The sequence below is a fragment of the Acipenser ruthenus genome, chromosome 3 (assembly GCF_902713425.1).
Source record: "Acipenser ruthenus chromosome 3, fAciRut3.2 maternal haplotype, whole genome shotgun sequence".
Classification (NCBI taxonomy): domain Eukaryota; kingdom Metazoa; phylum Chordata; class Actinopteri; order Acipenseriformes; family Acipenseridae; genus Acipenser; species Acipenser ruthenus.
Window position 1 is genome coordinate 71,004,149 of NC_081191.1, and position 19,248 is coordinate 71,023,396.

The 19,248-nt window shown below is 40.3% G+C and overlaps 1 protein-coding gene across 2 annotated transcripts in view; it reads right to left on the reverse strand.

Annotated features, from left to right (window-relative positions):
• Positions 1-577: 577 nt before the first annotated feature.
• LOC117394803 (nuclear receptor-binding protein 2-like) overlaps positions 578-19,248 on the reverse strand; it is a 65,256-nt gene continuing 46,585 nt past the window's right edge. For both annotated transcript variants that reach the window (XM_059016086.1, XM_033993397.3), the window contains 14 exons: positions 18,504-18,544; positions 15,681-15,775; positions 15,031-15,054; positions 14,371-14,454; positions 9,187-9,242; positions 8,833-8,928; positions 7,986-8,118; positions 4,751-4,853; positions 3,990-4,040; positions 2,925-3,060; positions 2,504-2,557; positions 2,215-2,278; positions 1,613-1,668; positions 578-1,378 (listed from right to left, as the gene is read on the reverse strand). In XM_059016086.1, coding sequence (XP_058872069.1) covers positions 1,283-1,378; positions 1,613-1,668; positions 2,215-2,278; positions 2,504-2,557; positions 2,925-3,060; positions 3,990-4,040; positions 4,751-4,853; positions 7,986-8,118; positions 8,833-8,928; positions 9,187-9,242; positions 14,371-14,454; positions 15,031-15,054; positions 15,681-15,775; positions 18,504-18,544 — 1,089 coding nt within the window. In that variant the 3' untranslated portion in view covers positions 578-1,282. The remainder of the gene's footprint in view (positions 1,379-1,612; positions 1,669-2,214; positions 2,279-2,503; positions 2,558-2,924; positions 3,061-3,989; positions 4,041-4,750; positions 4,854-7,985; positions 8,119-8,832; positions 8,929-9,186; positions 9,243-14,370; positions 14,455-15,030; positions 15,055-15,680; positions 15,776-18,503; positions 18,545-19,248) is intronic.

The following is a 19,248-nucleotide window of genomic DNA, read 5'->3' on the forward strand; positions in this document are numbered from 1 at the left end:
AGTCAATGACGTCATCATCAAGCAGACAAGCTGCAACTGCAGGATTGTACTGCTGATCGCCTGCAATCATGGTTGTTGCGGTACCAAGGACTGCCGCAGGGCTACAGGCTGCCGAGCCTGTTAAAGATCTTGAATACCTTTAGCCACTGGAAGTGGCTAAGTTGGGGTCTCTGCAGTGGCTGCAGCCGGTTTTGCAGGTGCATCTCTCTCCCCACTGCCGCAGGAATGAGCAGACTTGTTAGACAGCTCCCTCAGGGAAGACATAGCGGAGCTTTACTGTTTCTTAGGGCTGCTGGATCTTTCTGTTGTTCTCAAGGAACATTAACATTTTGCATGAGGAAAAATGATAAGGAAATAAGTACTTTTACATGGGGATAAAATAATTGGGCACTAAATTAAAATAAATACATAAATAATAGGTAGGTTGATGGTCCCAATTTCTAAATAGAAGATTGTCATCGTCCTCCCCCTACCCTTTCCATCTCTCAAAACTTCCTAGAACCCCCACTGTTGTTTATTTTCAGTATGTTGGGAAGTCTACTAGGACTGCTCATCAATGAGTGGACAACAAGAATGATTTGAAATATGTTTTTTTAATATTTTTTATATAAGTAAAAGCCCACATGCACTCCAGTGTACCGGGCTGGTGCACTGGACTAATGTGCTGGTGGTCCTTCCCTGGGCATCACAGTCATATGGCATGCCTTGAAATGAGTTTGGTGAGCAAAGGTCAGTCCTTCTATACGGGAACAGAAAGAAAAAATTACAGAACCAGCACGCAGTTCCTCAAGACTGGATAATAAAATGACAATACATGTATTTGATCATGGGGCTCCACAGTATGTAGTAGGTATGTTTTTTGGAAGCTTTCGAAATTGCAAAGACATTTCATGCATACATTCTTGAAGATGTAAGGTCACGGTGGAGGTAGGAAATAAAATTATGGGTCAGAGTAGGCCAGGAGATTATTGAAATCACATTTGTTTCTGACTGTTTGACTGTACCCTCACAGTCCTATCCATGCTCCTAAACTAGGTAGAAGCAACTGGACATGCTACTGAAAATGCAATGTTGCATCTCAGTTGAGCTATCGGGGGACAGGGGTAAAAGAGCTGTTTATGTTCTTTTCGTATTGTATCTATATTGAGTCCATCTGTAAAGTTCGGTTGAGGTTGTACCCAGAGACCAAAAGCCCTTGTCTCATTGCCAGTCTTGCTGTTCTCTCAAAGTAATTTTTAGACTCAGGGTGGGAGGCAGTTTCTGTGGAAACTGTGGAATCGGTTCAGTGCATCATCATGACTCCATGCGAGACTGATCCACTGGCTCTGTGCTTGACAAAGGCCTCCTCCAGGAAGCTGGTGAGCTTCTCACAGTCATCCTGTTCAAACAACAACAATTTAAACAAAGCAATGTTATTGGACTGTGTTTCCAGATTATAAGTAGACTATGCTTGGCAATTTATATGGAAGAAATTCTTTCTTTAAGCAGCAGCCAGCCAAAATATAAATAGATAGGTATGTACCTAACATGCTGCATATGAGATTGAATAAACAAAAAAAAATACCAGATTGTTGAGGCTGGTTCTAGTCCAAGAGAGAGTTGTGGCACATACCTCACAAATGAATGCATAATGAACCAGTTCATTTGCTAGATCCTTTGAACTGTCAGCTGAAAAACAAAATACATTTACATTTTTTTTTTTTTTTTTAATTTAGATACCCTAAAAGCACAGTGTAGTCTTGTATATTCACAAAGCTGTTATCAAATGCAGGAAAGCAGTTACCAATATATACACCACTTGCCTAAGCAGTTATTTCTTATTTATATTTGTTTCTATAAAGCACTGTTAAATTATTGAATGTAGTTACCCTGATATTATTTGAATTGTGAAAAACCTCAAAGAAAAGCCAATAGAACAATTATAAAAAATACTTTTTTGTCTATAAACACCAGATGGTGCTGTCCATATATTGAAATTAAAGGACTATTCTTTTTGGTCTTACAGTTACTTGGGGTTCTGCTGAAAACGCTATGGAAAACTCTTACTTTATTCTTACGACTCTGAAAGCAGTTTTGTTTAGAAGGTAATTGTTCATATGCTTTATACCACATCCATAACTATAAAAAACACTCAATGTCATCTTCATTGAAGCTTGTCACTGAATTTATTACGTTTGTTTTAGCATTTCTAAGTATGATTCATACCACACTTACAGGGAAGGATGTCACAGCTGAGCTGTCTGTGTAGCTTATCTTCCATTTTCAGAAATAGGGTCAGCTATGGAAAGAAATATATATGTTTGTATTATTAACCAGAAATATAATCTCACTGACCAACACAAGTGTATAGTTACATGTTAATTAATATACCTACACACATATTCATTGCCCCTACTAATTTTTTATTTTTTTTAAAGGAAGGCCCACTGTTTTCCTCCCTTTTTCACAAAAATACTGTAGTGGTTTCTGAGTTTTAATAAATGCTGGAGAATCCAATACTCACATGCATTTTGGTCCCTTCGTCATTGGAATCCAGGTTACAGTGCATCTGGACAACCTGCAAATGTTAAACAGAGAGCTGATTCACTGCAGCAGTCGACTGTGACAGTGAGAAACCTGGGCTGGAACCCGTATGAAACTGGTTTGGGGTAACCTTAGTATTAATTAGAATTATGGTGCCAATAGCCTTTGAAGTTGCTTATAGAAAGTACCTAATTACAAAACAAGCAACAACTGTGATTGTTTTGCCATTTCTTTTGCAGTGTAAATACTTGCTTTTGTTTTTGTTTTATATAAGCATAACAGCGGCCTAAATAAAAATAAAATTACAATACAAATTAGCACAAAAAATAATGGCTGCAGCATCTGCCCCCTGCTGTCTCTGCACCCTGCTCCGTCACATGAAATGTAAAGCCCGCACTTACCTTCCTGGTCTCCATCTCCTGTGGCTCAGGGGTGGGGGTTGTCACAGTCTCCACATGCTCCTGGGACAGTGACAGGGCGCGTGGTATGAGGTGGGGACGGGGAGAAGCAAAGTTCATTAGGGGGTAAATCCCATTCCTGTAAAACAACACCATCATCAACTACCGCTGTAAAAAAATAATTCTCACCCAATTGCTATCTACCTGGAATGGTCAAATAATCTCCCAGCATTGCCAAATTCGAAGCACAGTGTTACAGGGATGGAAACAAGAGTTTTCACTCAAGTTTTAATACGAACATGATTAACTTATTCTCATTTTGTTGATCATTAATGAACATTTCTGTACTGTGGGTGTTTGCATTGAAAGTGATGATCTTGAGGAGTCGAATGGGTCAAAGTTCAAGTATATTTTCCTCTAGCGGAATTATCACTTTTTGCCGTCACTACTGTGGTATTATGCCTTTTTTTTCGAATGGCTCAGGATACCAATACAGCATTCATCCATATATATGCAATTTCCCTTACAATTACTGTTCATTTAATTTCGTACTGCATGATACACATCACAAAACAAAAACAATTAAAAACAAAGCATTAATATCGTACTGTTACCATATACACACGCATTGCACAATAACACAAATTAAATATCTACTTGCTGCAGTGGTTTTTATTTTAACCGACGAGTTGTTCAGTTGTAGCAGGCAGCGATGTAACAAAAGTCACAGGGCAGTGACATCACTCCCTAGCAACAAGCCTCCTATGCTGGGAATGGGTTCTTTCAATGAGGCGGGTTTGTGCATTTGACAAAGGAGAGGAAGACTCATGAAATTAGTTGGAGACTTAAGTTGATGAGAAGCAATTACCCTCCGCAGTACAAATTAAAACAGTCTGTTGCTTTTTATGCAAAAAATGAGAAAAAACAAGTCAACAATGTTAAAAAAAAAATACTGACGATATATTGATAAGTGAAATGGAATTAAACACTTCGCTGCAGTCAGACAGGCCGCATGTGGCTCACGGGTTGCGTGTCCCTGCTCTAGAATATTATGAAGTGCAAACTTACTTGACATCTTCCAGGAACTTGTCCAGTTCCAGAGGGGACACATGGGAATACCTGCAAGTTAGCACAGTAAATCAGTAAATGATCAAGGCTACCTGTTTGCAATTTGTTGGCCTTTCTATCATGTTTTGTGTTGTGGCTCCCAGATGAACAGCCATGCATAACTGCAAACATAGTCTACATCCAATAGCTTATCAAACATATCAATGTGGGATCAAATTACAAAATAAAATACCTGCATATTTAACTATTGGCAAAACAAAAACGAAATATGTAGGGATAGTGCAATAATATTAGTAGCGATACACCGTTTCTACATCTCCCCCGGCTCTCCTGCAACTCTCAACAATCTGTCAGGGTTGTTGTTATCCTTAGTTGCATTAATATAGAGGTAAAGAGCAGTAGTATTTTCATCTGCCATAGTTTAGAGAATTCAAATAGACCCCACTTTGAGAGAGGGACCAGCCTGCATTAACAATAAAAAGTTGCACACAGTTATATTTTTTTATTATTTGGTACTTTTTAAAATTGTCTTTAAAGGATAGTAGAACCATAATTTAATTTGTATCCTAGGGTTAGTCCTTTTCCTGTACAACACCTTTGTGGTTTCAGTCATGGGGAACTCTGATAGGGAAAACACCTAAATTCAGTGTTTAGAACTGAACAGATCCCTAGAACAGGCCCATTTGAACGTGACTGTTATCAATGGTCCCTTTGGCCCTGCGCCCTTAAACACTCTGGTACACCCACCCCAGTCTACTCACTTCAGCTGCACCCCGGGACGGTTTTTATGTCGAATCTCCGCCATCACAGCGCTGGGATCAAATGTTTTCGTCTTTTCTTCCACACAGTTCTCAGGCAACATATCTAGGAGGGAAACCAAAGCAAGTATAGATTCACATTTTTTTTAAATGCACAATCAAGATGCAGTTGCAAGGACCTGATTGCTAGTTATTTAAACAGTTTACCTAAAAGTCAGGCAGCTCTAACTCCCAGATTGAGAACATTCATTGTAAAAACTTTCCAGTGAGATATGAACAAAAACAGACATAACTTTACAGTGACATATGAACAGAAACAGACATAACTTTACAGTGACATATGAACAGAAACAGACATAACTTTACTGTGACATATGAACAGAAACAGACATAACCTTACAGTGACATATGAACAGAAACAGACATAACTTTACAGTGACATATGAACAGAAACAGACATAACTTTACAGTGACATATGAACAGAAACAGACATAACCTTACAGTGACATATGAACAGAAACAGACATAACCTTACAGTGACATATGAACAAAAACAGACATAACTTTACAGTGACATATGAACAGAAACAGACATAACTTTACAGTGACATATGAACAGAAACAGACATAACCTTACAGTGACATATGAACATAAACAGACATAACTTTACAGTGACATATGAACAGAAACAGACATGCTTTCATGGGTGAAAGTGTTCCATCTCTTGACGGAATTCCATCAAAATGGCCTCTCCCAGATCCATTCATGTGATTTGTGTAGAAGTGCAAAAAAATGAGGGGGGGTGGGGGCTGGTGTCCGTCTCACAGTGTGTGCAAAGTGCCGACACGGAGTGAATCCTCCTACCTTCCAAGCTCCATCACTGACAATTTTTAGATTAGCGAGCTACATCTATCAAAGTGCGGCCGGTTTATGACACAGGAGTGCTTCTATTAAGACATCCCAGCCACACACACTTCCAATAAGCAGTAAAATGGATTATACTGTAATTAATGTAAGCGAATGGCTGCAGAAACACAATTTTTGATGAGTACAGCAACAAGTTTGTGTTTCTAAAAAAAAAAAAAAAAACACACAACATTCACGGTCGGGTGTCAAAACTAATCTACCTTGGAATGAAATGCTGATCTTGAGAATGATGCCGATACCACAATGACGAAAATGCTCCACCGGGCAATGAAACACCGGAAGACACATTGTAAACGTATCTGTTTGCTAGACCAAAACATAGTCGTGCCGGCCTAGTTATGCCTGAACTGTCAAGTGGCGATCGATTAGTTTTGAACTGGAGAGAGTGACAGAGTGAGAGAATGTGAGAAATGAGTACTACATTTTTATAATGGGGTTTATAATGTAACTTGGAAATATATATGTGTGTCTCCAAGTCTTGTTGGCGAGGGGCTCAGGGCTCAAAATGTGTTGAAGACAGCCCTCAGGAATAGACTGGCAAGTGACAGACTGGATACCCTCCTTGTCATAAGAGTGGAGGGACCTCACTTGATGGACTTTGATTATGAGAAGGCCCTGGCAAAGTTCAGAAATTAAAAGGAAAGAAGGATCTTCTGCATAAGAGCTGCAAAAAATGGACTTGTGTAATGTAGGGACACCTTGTTTCTACCAGTTTTTTTTAACAAGGTAATTCCAAAAGACATAATTCTTACTAACTGAATACTAAATGAAAACACTGTTTTTACTTTTTTATTTTTTGTTGTTCGTCAGTAAACTCTGTTGGCATGTATAAAAATACTGTGGTTGTGTTAAATTCTAAATCATAAAACATATTTACCCCCTAACTAAAGAAAATGTTCCCCTCAAATCAGGAAGTCCTAGAGCAAACACTGCATTTCAAAAACTATGTTAATTTCTCTCATGTGAGATTTATCAGGTTGGTCCATCTGCTAAAATGACAAGTTGTAAGTGAAGTCATTTCTGAATCTCTTTTTCTACAGTCAAGTTCAAACTTGCTTCTGAAAGTAGCCCAAGATCGCTCATAATGCATCTGACAGCATGTACAACCCCAGAGCTTCGGGGGGGCCTAGGCGGCCTCCAGACCCCCAGCCAAAAGATTGGTTTTGCCCCAGGAGTTTCATTCAAAATTATCATTGGCCACTTTCACCCACGTACTTTTGTTTATAGCCCACAATTTTGACACTTTCATGAATGGATGATCATACAGGTGCTTCCACTATATTCCCTCAACCAGGAATACACATCCCCAGAGGATAATAAAGGAGACAGTTAAGAAGGCTGATTGCATTCACAGAGATGGATGGGTCATTACGTAACTAACCTTGTGACTGAAGGTAGTTATTGCATAATGATGAAAGATGAAGACAGGCGCACATTTCTTAAATACTTTGTAAAACAAAGTCGGCTTTGAAATGCTGCAATTGGGGACCAGAATGTTAATATAAGGTCACAGATATTAAATGTTCCATTTACATGGAACCATCTTCATATGACCTGACCCAAAATACAAATGAATTACCTGAATAGTTTCAAAGAAAAAATGCTGGGTCTGGTTAAAATACAGAATGTCACTGCTTTAGATAATTTATCATAGTTCCCTATAGTCTGTGATGGCAGACTACACTACTGCCATATATACTTGATTGCTATGTCAAATTTTAACTATGTTATATAAATATACAAAATGTTGTTATTCTGTCATGTGAAAAGTAGTTACTGGTAAGAAACATAGTTTTTGTTTAAATTGGGTATGGAATTACCCTAGTTGTTCTGGCTAAGATTTTACAGGCACTCGCAGGAATGACCATATCAGCTGTCCTGGAAAAACTGCCCTGGCTCCCTGTACGGATTGACTACAAGGACCTTCTTTTTGAGATACAAAGCCCTTCACAAAATGCTTCTCATTTTCCACCCCAACTGCTTCTTGGAGGTTGTCTGAAGCTGGGCACTTAATGTCACCAGTGGGCCGACAGTGCACTGTGTCTGAGCTGTGGAACTCAAAGAATGCAGACTCACTTCTTAACTGTTTAAGACTAAGCTGAAAATGTTTTCCTCTGCTTTTGACAAATGTTTGTGGGGCCCCTGGAGATGACTTCAAATTAAAATTAAACTTTGTGCAGCACTTTGGGGCACCCAGGGCCTGAAAGACGCTTTATAAATCCAAGTTGTTATTGTGGTTATTGATTTATGCTGACTGCTGTCGGAAAAGCTTTGAAAGGTCACTCTAGTCTTGGGGTGCATCGACTCACACTGGTTGTTGATGAAGCAGTGTGCAGCCAGGAGCTTCAGGGAGTGCACCTCAAACAGGACCCGGTGGAAGAGCAGGTCGTGGGCACTGGGGCGCTTCTTAGCTTCGTGACGCACACACGCCTGGACAAACTCCTGTAGGGACAAGAAACATTCATGACAGCTCCTCCCAAACACAGCATGCAACCGCTAGCTTAGGAATACAGGACTGGCATAAAAAGAGGTTCATACGTTGAAGCCCATGTGTGCCTATCACATGGTTTAATGAACTATGCAATACAAAATGTAAACGCCAAAAATAGAGCAAATATGGCAAAGCTTAAACAAGATACAATTGGGGCGAACTTGGCCCCCCATTTTTAGTGCAGTAGGATCTAGTAACAACATGAATAAAAAAAAAAGTGGTGATCAAGCTTCGCCAATTATGTTTTGTATGCAACATGGCCACTTATGTAGATATTGTACCTTTACATGGCTATACCCTTCAGACAGCTAGACCATGCTGTCTTCTCAAATTTCATTTTTATCTTACAGTATATATTCAATGTCAATTCAATCAAAAAAATATATATATATTTTGTCTCTTCAACAAAAGCTTTTTCCACTTTTGGCCTTTATCTTCTAATATCTTTATCACAGCTATTATTATTTTGTTTTGTAGGTAGTTTTCCTACATCCTTTATTCTAACTTGACTGAAGGGACTACCGTTACTCCCAATGTATTTGTTGATAACAATTAAAATTCCACTACAGTTTTACGAACACCTCTCCTTGAAAAACATGACATGCTGTAAAGTTTATTTTCTTCTGATGCATGTATTCCTGGTTTCTGTAGCGAAGCTCACTGACCCTCATTAACGGATCCTCCAGAGACTGCCCCGTGTGAGCTACGGCTTCTTTCGACACGATAGCGTCCCCATTGGCCTGGATCTCCAGCACAGCCATCTAACAGAGAGGAGAGGAAGAGGGAGGGAGATGAAGGAATGGCTCCTTTACTGTCCAGGTGACCTGGGCTCTGCGCTGGTGCGAGTTAAAGGCAATGCTCTTGCAGTAATTCACTTTCTAATAAACTATCTTGGCACTGCAGCACAACGACTGCCGATCTCAACAAGATTGTTTGGTGCAACACGTTAACACAAAAATACACCACCTGGATTTTGGGGCATTATATAAACCTATGAATTTATCAGACTGATCTCGTACCTCCAGTGCACAGATTCCAAACGAGAAGATATCTATCGCAGTTTTGTCTTCAAAAGCTGAGAAAGGAAGCAAAGCGGATAAATGATTAAAGACTTCCTCTCACCATTAAACAACAGTGGCTGCGACTCGCCCCATTGGGCCACATTAATACTTGATGCAGCACATCACTTGATGCAATATATGGCAAATTGTTATTTTTAGACCCTTGTATGGCCTTGACTGTATAATGGGTGCATTCTCAGGTTGGAGCACGAAAATGTAATGTTCTTTGTGACCACATAAAATTACCTCATGACTACCATGACCATTGATCACTCCAACCATTATTATTATTATTATTATTTATTTCTTAGCAGACGCCCTTATCCAGGGCGACTTACAATTGTTACAAGATATCACATTATTTTTACATACAATTACCCATTTATACAGCTGGGTTTTTACTGGAGCAATCTAGGTAAAGTACCTTGCTCAAGGGTACAGCAGCAGTGTCCCATACCAGGGATTGAACCCACAACCCACCGGTCAAGAGTCCAGAGCCCTAACCACTACGCCACACTGCTGCCATTGCAACCATGTCTTCTCTGTGGCTGTATTTCACTACCCATGTGACAGTAACAACTGAACCTTCTTTAGCACCTTCAATGAAAAAATTCAGGGAATCGCCAGTCTTCTCTGAGGAGCAACTGAGCAAAGTCATTTTGATTAAGCAAGTAGTGCATGGGGTTCTGGAAGATACATTCATTCCACAGCTCTTTGCAAATCGCACTACAAGCCACAAACGATACTATTAAAACATTTAAGGAAGATTTTGACACGTGCACCAAATCTTTACAGACGCTATACTCCAGATTTGACAGTCTGCAGTTCACGGTGAGGTCAAATAAAAATGATGCCACACTCTGCAACAACTGATTGAGCAACTGCCGGACAAGGCCGCAGAAAATGGAGGACAGGAGCCAAAGGAATAATCTGCGGCTGGTGGGTCTGCCTGAACCCGAGGAAGGTTGGAACTTGCAGTGTAAATGTTTGTTTCTAAACTCAAGGGTTGGCTGGCTGCAGTGCACACGGGAGCTTGGCTTGGGCATACGTTGTGGTTATAAGATCACGATCACAAGGTAGGTGTTGGGATTGTTTAAGAACCAGGGAAGCTGGTTTTGTGATATGCCTCTGCGGCTCTTGTTTTGTGTTTATAGTTATTCATCTTATGTTGCCTGTTTTAGAGCTCGTACCACATTTGATGTTACATCTCGCCTTTTGCATTACCTTCATGGGGGAAGGGGTCTCCTGCAATTCTGCCATTACCATTAAAATGGATATTAAGGTCTTGTCTTGGAATGTATGGGGGTTTGAACTCACCTATTAAATGTACAAAATGCTTCGACTTTCTGCATTGTAAACGTGAAAATATAGCTTTATTACAAGAAACACGTCTTAAATTGTGTGACTTACATTGATTTCAAAATAAATTCTATAAAACTGCTGCAACAAAACTAGAGGTGTACTTATCCTCATGGATAGGAAATTACAGTTGTCTATTGACGGATTTGGATGTGATGACGAGGGCTGTTTTGTATACTTGCTTACCACTTTAAATACTGTTAAAATAGTGTTCTGTTCAATCTATGCCCCCAACGAATATGCTGCTGATTTTTTTCCTGGGATTGCTGATGTGATGCTTGGTCTCTCAGATTATTAATAGGAGGGGACTTTAACATAGTAATCAACCCCAGTTTAGATAAATCTATTTCTGATCCTGCTGCAACTCTTTCATCACAGACCCTGTGCAATCCTATAAACGACCTGAATATAATGGATGTGTGGCATATGAGGAATATTAATGTTAAAGACTTTAGGTTTTTTTTTTCTTCCAGACATGTCATATTCCCGGATCGATTACATTTTTGTTTCTTCAGAGCTTACTAATTCTGTGTTTAAGACTGACATCCTTCCGATTGCACTGATCATTCTCCTGTGCTATACACTTTCAACTGTAGCAGTAAAACCTTGCGAGCCAGTAGATGGCACTTTAATACATCCCTGCTACAAATTTTTAACACAACTTTAACACAAAATGGATTGAATTTCTTCAGTTTAACACTGATTCTGCAGAGAATCCAGACACTCTGGGAGGTAACTAAATGCTTCTTGAGTGGTAACTGCACTTCCTTCTCTTCATATCTAAATTCATCTCGGAACAAAACGTATCAATGACATAGAAAGACCATTCTTAGAGTTGGAGAAGGCACAGAAAATTAAATTATTGGAGGATCGAGCTAAAGCACTGAATGTATTAGAAGGTGAGTTTAATGCATTGTCTTTATCCAGAGCTGAATTTATTATGCACAGCACTAGACAGAAATATTATTTTCAAGGGGATAGACCGAGTAGGCTGCTGGCATTGAGACTGAAACACAATGAATCTCTGGCCTCTATCAATGCAATAAAAACAGAGAAAGATGTTTTGTTTTCAAAGCCAGAGGAGGCAAATGCTGCGTTGAAACATAGATTGATCATGATAATTGTAAAACATTCTTAAATAATTTAGATCTTCCTAAACTAGGAGCTGAAGACACTAGAAGGCTTGATGCCCCAATAATATTCGATGAACTTAAAATGGCTATTAAATCAATGAAGGTAATGGCTTAGATGGCATTCCTCCCAAACTATTACAAGAATTTTGGAGCAGTCGGCCCTTCGATTCTGGATGCCATAAATTTTGCAATTAAAATTGGATCATTTCATAGGGATTCGAAAACTACCCTGATATCTCTGTTATTAACGAAAGGTAAACATCCCCTTCTATGCCCAAGCTATAGACCTATTTCTCTCATTTGCAGTGTTCTTAAATTATACGCTAAAGTGCTCGTTACCAGACTAGAATCATATATAGGATATCTCATAGATTTTGATCAAACCGGTTTTATGAAAGGACGTTTGGCTTCGAATGATATTCGGCGTCTGCTTCATGTAATTCATGTGTCTGCTCCTCCCCCTGCTGCTTGTGCACTTCTCTCCCTGGATGATGTAAAGGTCTTCGATTGGATGGAATGGGATTGCCCTAACCCTAACCCTAACCTCTGGCTAGTTTTGGAACATTTTGGATTTGGCTCTGGCTTTATTGTTATGGTGAAATCCTTGTATAGCTCTCCTTCGGCCTCGGTTCTCACAGGTGGCACTTGATCTTGCCCCTTCTCTCTGGGGAGGGGAACACAACAAGGATGTCCTTTGTCGTCCCTTCTATTTGCATTGTCTCTGGAACCTTTAGCACAAAACATTAGATAAAACACTCTTATTACTCCTACTGAAATTAAAGGTTCAAAACATACCATTTCCCTTTTAACATTGTTTGAGGCTTTTGGAAGGATGTCAGGTTACAAGATTATCTGGACCAAATCAACTTTGTTTCCTTTGAATTCTACTACTAGGAACGTTATATTACCTCCCATCATCCCTATAGATAAAAGTTTTACATATCTAGGCATACAAATCTATCCCTCTTTACATCAGATATCTAGGCATAATTTGAAATCACTGATGCAGAGGGTCAAGGCTGATCTTTCAAGGTGGTCTGCTTTGCAGTTCTCCTTGCCAGGTAGGATAGCTACAATCAAAATGAATGTTCTACTATGTATTCATTTTCTGTTTTCTATGTTGCCTCTAGCTCTTCTTCCAGAATATTTTGAAGAAGCCCACTCAATGATCTCAATTTATTTGGGGGGGCAAGCGTCCACGCGTACGGTGAACTACGAGCGTCCACGCGTACGGTTAACCACGAGCGTCCACGCGTACGGTTAACCACGAGCGTCCACGCGTACGGTCAACTACGAGCGTCCACGCGTACGGTCAACTACGAGCGTCCACGCGTACGGTCAACTACGAGCGTCCACGCGTACGGTCAACTACGAGCGTCCACGCGTACGGTCAACTACGAGCGTCCACGCGTACGGTCAACTACGAGCGTCCACGCGTACGGTCAACTACGAGCGTCCACGCGTACGGTCAACTACGAGCGTCCACGCGTACGGTTAACTACGAGCGTCCACGCGTACGGTTAACTACGAGCGTCCACGCGTACGGTTAACTACGAGCGTCCACGCGTACGGTCAACTACAAGCGTCCACGCGTACGGTTAACTACAAGCGTCCACGCGTACGGTTAACTACAAGCGTCCACGCGTACGGTTAACTACGAGCGTCCACGCGTACGGTTAACTACGAGCGTCCACGCGTACGGTTAACTACGAGCGTCCACGCGTACGGTTAACTACGAGCGTCCACCTCCCTGGCCAAACTCCTGCTGGAATGACTATGTTTTCCTTTTTTCTTTTCCCTCTCTTTCTCTCTGCTGTGTGTATGAGCTCTTTTGTATATCATTCTTTGTGTGTGTTTTGCTTTGTCACGCTCTGTTTTATTTGGAAAAAATAAACAGTTGATCACAAAAAAAGGGGATCAGTATCAGTATCCAAATTATTAGTGGACAAATAGAAAATGCAACAGAGCTAAAGGAACGCTAACTGGCAGGGCCAGAAAGCTGCAGTCTGGGTAGAGAGTAAGAAGATCTGGCATGTAGTTATGGGCATGGTGATTATTTCAGCAAATCTAAAAGCCGATGCTAAACATGATGCCAGGCTGGTACATTTTGAAGCTGGGCCAGGATCAGAGTAATGTTGGTCAATGGACCCGATTTATCAAGGTCTTTACACCAACATGCAATTTCCGCCATATTTTATTTAAAGTAAAATATAACTGCTAATCTTACAAAATAAGTAAGGAAGAACTTGTAGGGTTACTTTAGGACTCCAAAATTTGCCTACATTGTTTTTTTACAAGTTATGCTAATGATTTAGTGCAAATTTCATTTCAATATGAGATTAAGATTAATGTGGTCTGATGTGTCCTGTGCCCGTCGCTAAATTCAAAATTCGGTCAAACCACCTGACCATACATCTCGAATAAGGCTTTAAAAAAAAGTTTAAATGTGCAAATTGGCAAACGAAAATTACAACAGTATTTTATTAAACGTTCAGCATTGTTTTTGTAATTGTCATCATGTTCCGTATTTTGATACAGTACATTATTTGTATGCTGGATGTGAAAAAGGGTTTAAGCGTTTTGCCTGTTAAATAAACACCTACAGCCTTGGCACACATGTACTTGCATACTAGCACACACAGACACTTACAGCCGTATTCCGGGGCTAAGAAATGGAGGTTTCTCTGTTCATCTCGGAGGTGTTTGATGCGGCCATGGACTGCATCGGGGAATACTGAGGGGGAAAAAATAACAAATACAAATCTGCATCAACTGACAATTTTCTCCATTAATATATAAACTTGTGATTCTGCATTTTCTTTTTGAAGAGGTAGCCACTCAGTTAGTTGTGTGGCATAAAGCGGGGTGCACACAAAATAATTATTTGTAGTGACACCTCCACTAAGCCAATAAAACAATTGTAACGGTATACAAATAGCAAGAGACAACTTAGTTGCAGGAAGGAGCAGTTACATGATGCTTGCTTTTAAACCATTGCAGATATGCCCCTTGGTGCTTAACATCAATTAAACAAAGAGTTCATTGTCAGCACACCAACAACTACCCCTTCACAGAATTTTAGTAGGAACAACCACAACCACAGCAGTTTATCATATCCATTTGCTGCTTTAAAGTACTGCAAATCCTTGACATTTCTGCTAAGTAATTCAGCTTTCTTCATTCGAATGTTCTCTGCAGCGCCTCTGTTGTACAGTGCATCTATTAACTGCTTTCCCTAGTTTTTCCTCGTCCAGTAAGTCGACAGTACTGTGGTCTGGTGGGTAGAGGAAGTTCAGGAACAGACTCTTACCATTGACAAAAAGGCGATGCCAGACTGCAGTGGAGACAGGTTTGGAGAGATAAACAAGACAAACAGTTTAGCAACATGAACTGATAGGTGAGGGGATCACATAGTAGTTAATATACCCAAGGGTTTCCCTACAGCAGAAATGTAAAACAAAGCGCAACCAGTACACAAAGTAGAACAAATACATTTTAGATATTTGCAGAGCTGCGAGGGCAAGCTCTCAAAATGTCTTCCAGTGGTTAAAGAAAAGGGCTTGTAACCAGGAGGTCCCTGGTTCAAATCCCACCTCAGCCACTGACTCATTGTGTGACCCTGATCAAGTCACTTAACCTCCTTGTGCTCCGTCTTTCGGATGAGATGTAATTGTAGTGACTCTGCAGCTGATGCATAGTTCACACACCCTAGTCTCTGTAAGTCGCCTTGGATAAAGGCGTCTGCTAAATAAACAATGTGCCTGAATATAGCCACTGCCCCGTCCATCATATAGTTGTAGATGTGAATTAAGGAATGGAACTTTCATTAAAGGGCGTGTTCGGCGGTCATCTACTGTGTGGTAGTGCACTGCAGTGCAGCTTCCTGATTGGTGGGTGAAAGTTCTGAGGTTTCTAATCACCAGTATACAGTACACTGTGTTGTGTTGCAGATGCTTGTACCTGAGCCGATCTTGATGAGGCCGTTGTGTTGGATGAAGATGGTGTCGCAGGTCAGGTTGCCATGGATAATAGGGGGGTCACAGGAATGCAGGTAGCTGTGGAATCAACACAGCGGACTGTTAACCAGCCACTTTAACCTCTAACCATTCTCCAGAACCATTCATCTGTTTTAGTGTAATTACTTCTCATGTACTTCTGTTTATTATTTAATTTCATTGGCACTCAGATGCTTATATTGATCTTCAGAACTCTGCATATTTCTTTAAAAAAATATGCTCTATAGCAGGGATTCTCAATTTCATGGCTCAAGGCCCCCATGACATAGGCATCCTGAGGACCCACACCCAAAGAATCTATAGAAAAGCAGTACCTTTGCTTTCAGTGCAAACATAATTCACAGCTTCTTTGGGTGTTTTTCCTGAAAATGGTGTTTTGAGGCACTCATTAGACAGCAATTCCAAGCAGATCACACACTACAGGTAATCAAGGCCATCTTTGTAAGCAAATGCAAACTGAACACTCAGAGGTAGATGTACTAAGAAGGGCCAGTTCGCCGTGCAAACAAACCGCAATTTGCATTTTCGTTGCGACAATTCGCAAAGTATACATTTTGTCGTATGTACTAAAAGAAAATGCGTTAATGAAGAGAGCCGCAATATACTAATTTAAATATTTGTTGCCTCATCTTAGCAAGATCTCTAGCATTATGAGAGTCGTGAAACTTTTTTTTTTTAATAAATAATGGGAGTTGAGTTGTGGTTTGCTGCAGCAGAGGGTGCCCGAAGGATAACGTCTATACACCACTCTTACCCGACACAGAGGCAATGGAGCAATGTCTGGGTCTGCCTCACCAAGTCCACAACCTGTTCCTGGTACTAGCGGTGAAGGGGAAGGCAGGAAAATATTTTTTTTGAGGAGGAGGAGGAGAAGGAGGAGGAGGAGGAGGAAATTCTTGTTCAGGCAGTTGTCCAGCATGAGGCTGCTCTGTGGTCCAGGAATGCGTCAGCTGGCCAAAAAAATTAAATAGAGAGCCATTTTAGCAAAAGTCAACGGGCAAGGAGTCACCACATGGACTGCGAGCGATTTAGAAAAACGGTGGTATGACATGAAGAGACACACAAAGAAGCTTTGTGTTCTGTCTTCATTTGATCTATTTTAATACTGCAACATTAAAAAAATGAAAGGAAGTTTAACCCCATCAGATTCTATAGTGGTGCCCCCACCTTCACACCCAAATAAAAAATGTGTTTCTATCAAAAAACTTTTCATAATCAAACAGTAGCCCCTTGCTAAACCGGACATGTTTGTCCGACATAAGGAGGTGTCGCGTTTAATAAAATACAATAATATCGCACACACATACATTTATAGTGCTCAGTGTAGTTTAAATGTATAAATCATTGAAATAACACTGATGTGTTTTGGGAAGGCTACACATTACATTATGTAAAAATATAAATCTGTGCAGTAGGCCTATACAGTATTCAGTACAGTAGTAAAATCAAATGAATACCTAGCGCACTTTCTTTTTACTTTAGCCTGTAGGCTACCAGTAACACAAAATGTCATGCTGCTGCATTGTACACATTACAAGTTAGTCAGGGTGCAGTGCTAAATTGTGCACAATTACAAACCACCTGCAAATTAATAGAATAGGTGTGTTTCCTATTCCTATACAGATGTTCAGAATGAGCTGGAGGGGTTAGCTGCACATGTGTGCAGTCTATTGCTCCCAATACGTTGGGGAAAACAGAAATGTCAGAGAAATTTGTTTTCAAGGCTTGCAAGTACACCCAACTTTTAGGGAAAAATAGGTATTTGTGTGTTCGCCTCAAAAATGCACTGAACACAACTGGCAACGCACGAGAAAAAGCGGGCTGGGAAATGCCAGCAACAATTGTGGTTGTTTAAAACATGCTTGCAAAAGTTCTAAACAAATTGATGCAACTGTACGTGTTGAAATTGCCGGCAGCTTTAGTACATCTCATTATAATATCAAAGAACCCTGATTTGCACCGCCGCAAATGTACACTTTAGTACATCTACCCCCGAGTGTCATGCTATCGAAATTATGATTTTGATACCTTTTGGTGACAGAAGTTGTTCATTTGTACTGATGTTTGAGAAATGCTCCATGATTATTACTGCACTCAGTTGTACACTGTCTGACTGAAACATAAGCCTGCCTGTACAGGCAAGTAGGAGCGGTATGGTTTATTTTATTTATTTAATGGGAAGAAAATATAGCACTACCAAAAAAAACCACCACACATTTGCAGAAATCCTGCATTTATTTATTTATTTAAATTTAAAAAATGGTCATTATTATAAAATGCATCAATATAGTTGCCTATTTTGTTCTTGTTATAAATCAACCCCATTTTGTTGTATAGGATATTGGTGCATACTGTTCGAGCGGGCACAAGCTGACGTCAATGCTCTGCGGTCCTCAGCGAGGGCATATACCAAAAAGTGCAGCAGAATCTGAAACCAGATGAATAATGTCTGGAAAGATGTATGCTGTTTGAAACGAGAGAGAGAGAGAGAGAGAGAGAGAGAGAGAGAGAGAGAGAGAGAGAGAGAGAGAGAGAGAGAGAGAGAGAGAGAGAGAGAGAGAGAGAGAGAGAGAGAGAGAGAGAGAGAGAGAGAGAGAAATGGGGCAGACTGGTCGAAGAGGTCAGGGCCAAGTCGAGAACAGGCCTGAAGAGATGGGGAGGGACATGGAGGTTAAAAGTTGAAATGGGTTAAAACGCTCTTTTTGACCGTGCGTGGTCTTCAGGCTAGGCTTGTTACATCAGCAGGGGTGTGATGTGCAATGCTCACCAGAGGGCTGAGAGGATCTGTGTGCACCATCTCTTCCATGCCTAGAAAATAAAGATTAATATTAGAAAAGCAAACAAAGCACATAGAGCGGACAAAATTATACCAGCAAATAAATGTTGCCATCCCAGCATAGCTCCCATTATGAAAAAAATAAAAATAAATCCACAATTTAAAACGACATGCCCAGCAGCCTTATTGTTTTAAGGTGTTCACTAAAGACAGGATATATCTTAAGGTCCAAAGATCCCAGACAAAATAGTGTTGAACTAAAGCCAAGCCTGTTATGGGTCTAAAGATTTCCTGTAAACCTTGTAAATTAGGCTCTTTAACTTGTTGGCAGCAATGTAATAAGTTATTTCTTATCGATTAAACTTCCCAGTAGTTTAGGTTGGCATGGCTTGAGGTTTTTTTATTCTAAAAAAAATAAAACAGGTCAGTTTGATTGGTCCCATGCCATCTTTGCATCCTGCTTACAAGCAATACAGTAGAATTAACACGATTGGCTGTGGGAACTCTGCTGGAAGCCTCTGATTTACTGAAATAAGGTTGGAGAGTTCATTTGGTTTTATGCTTGCCATGCTCTGCTACCAAGAGAGAAAACTTTATTGCCGAAAGCAATCGGATACCCTACCACAGTGGGTCATTCATTCAGACACCACTGAGCGACATACAGTGCGTTATGTTTTAAAAGATAACACCTCCATAAACGATCCAGACTTTTAACACAGTGTAACTGCGCAAAGTT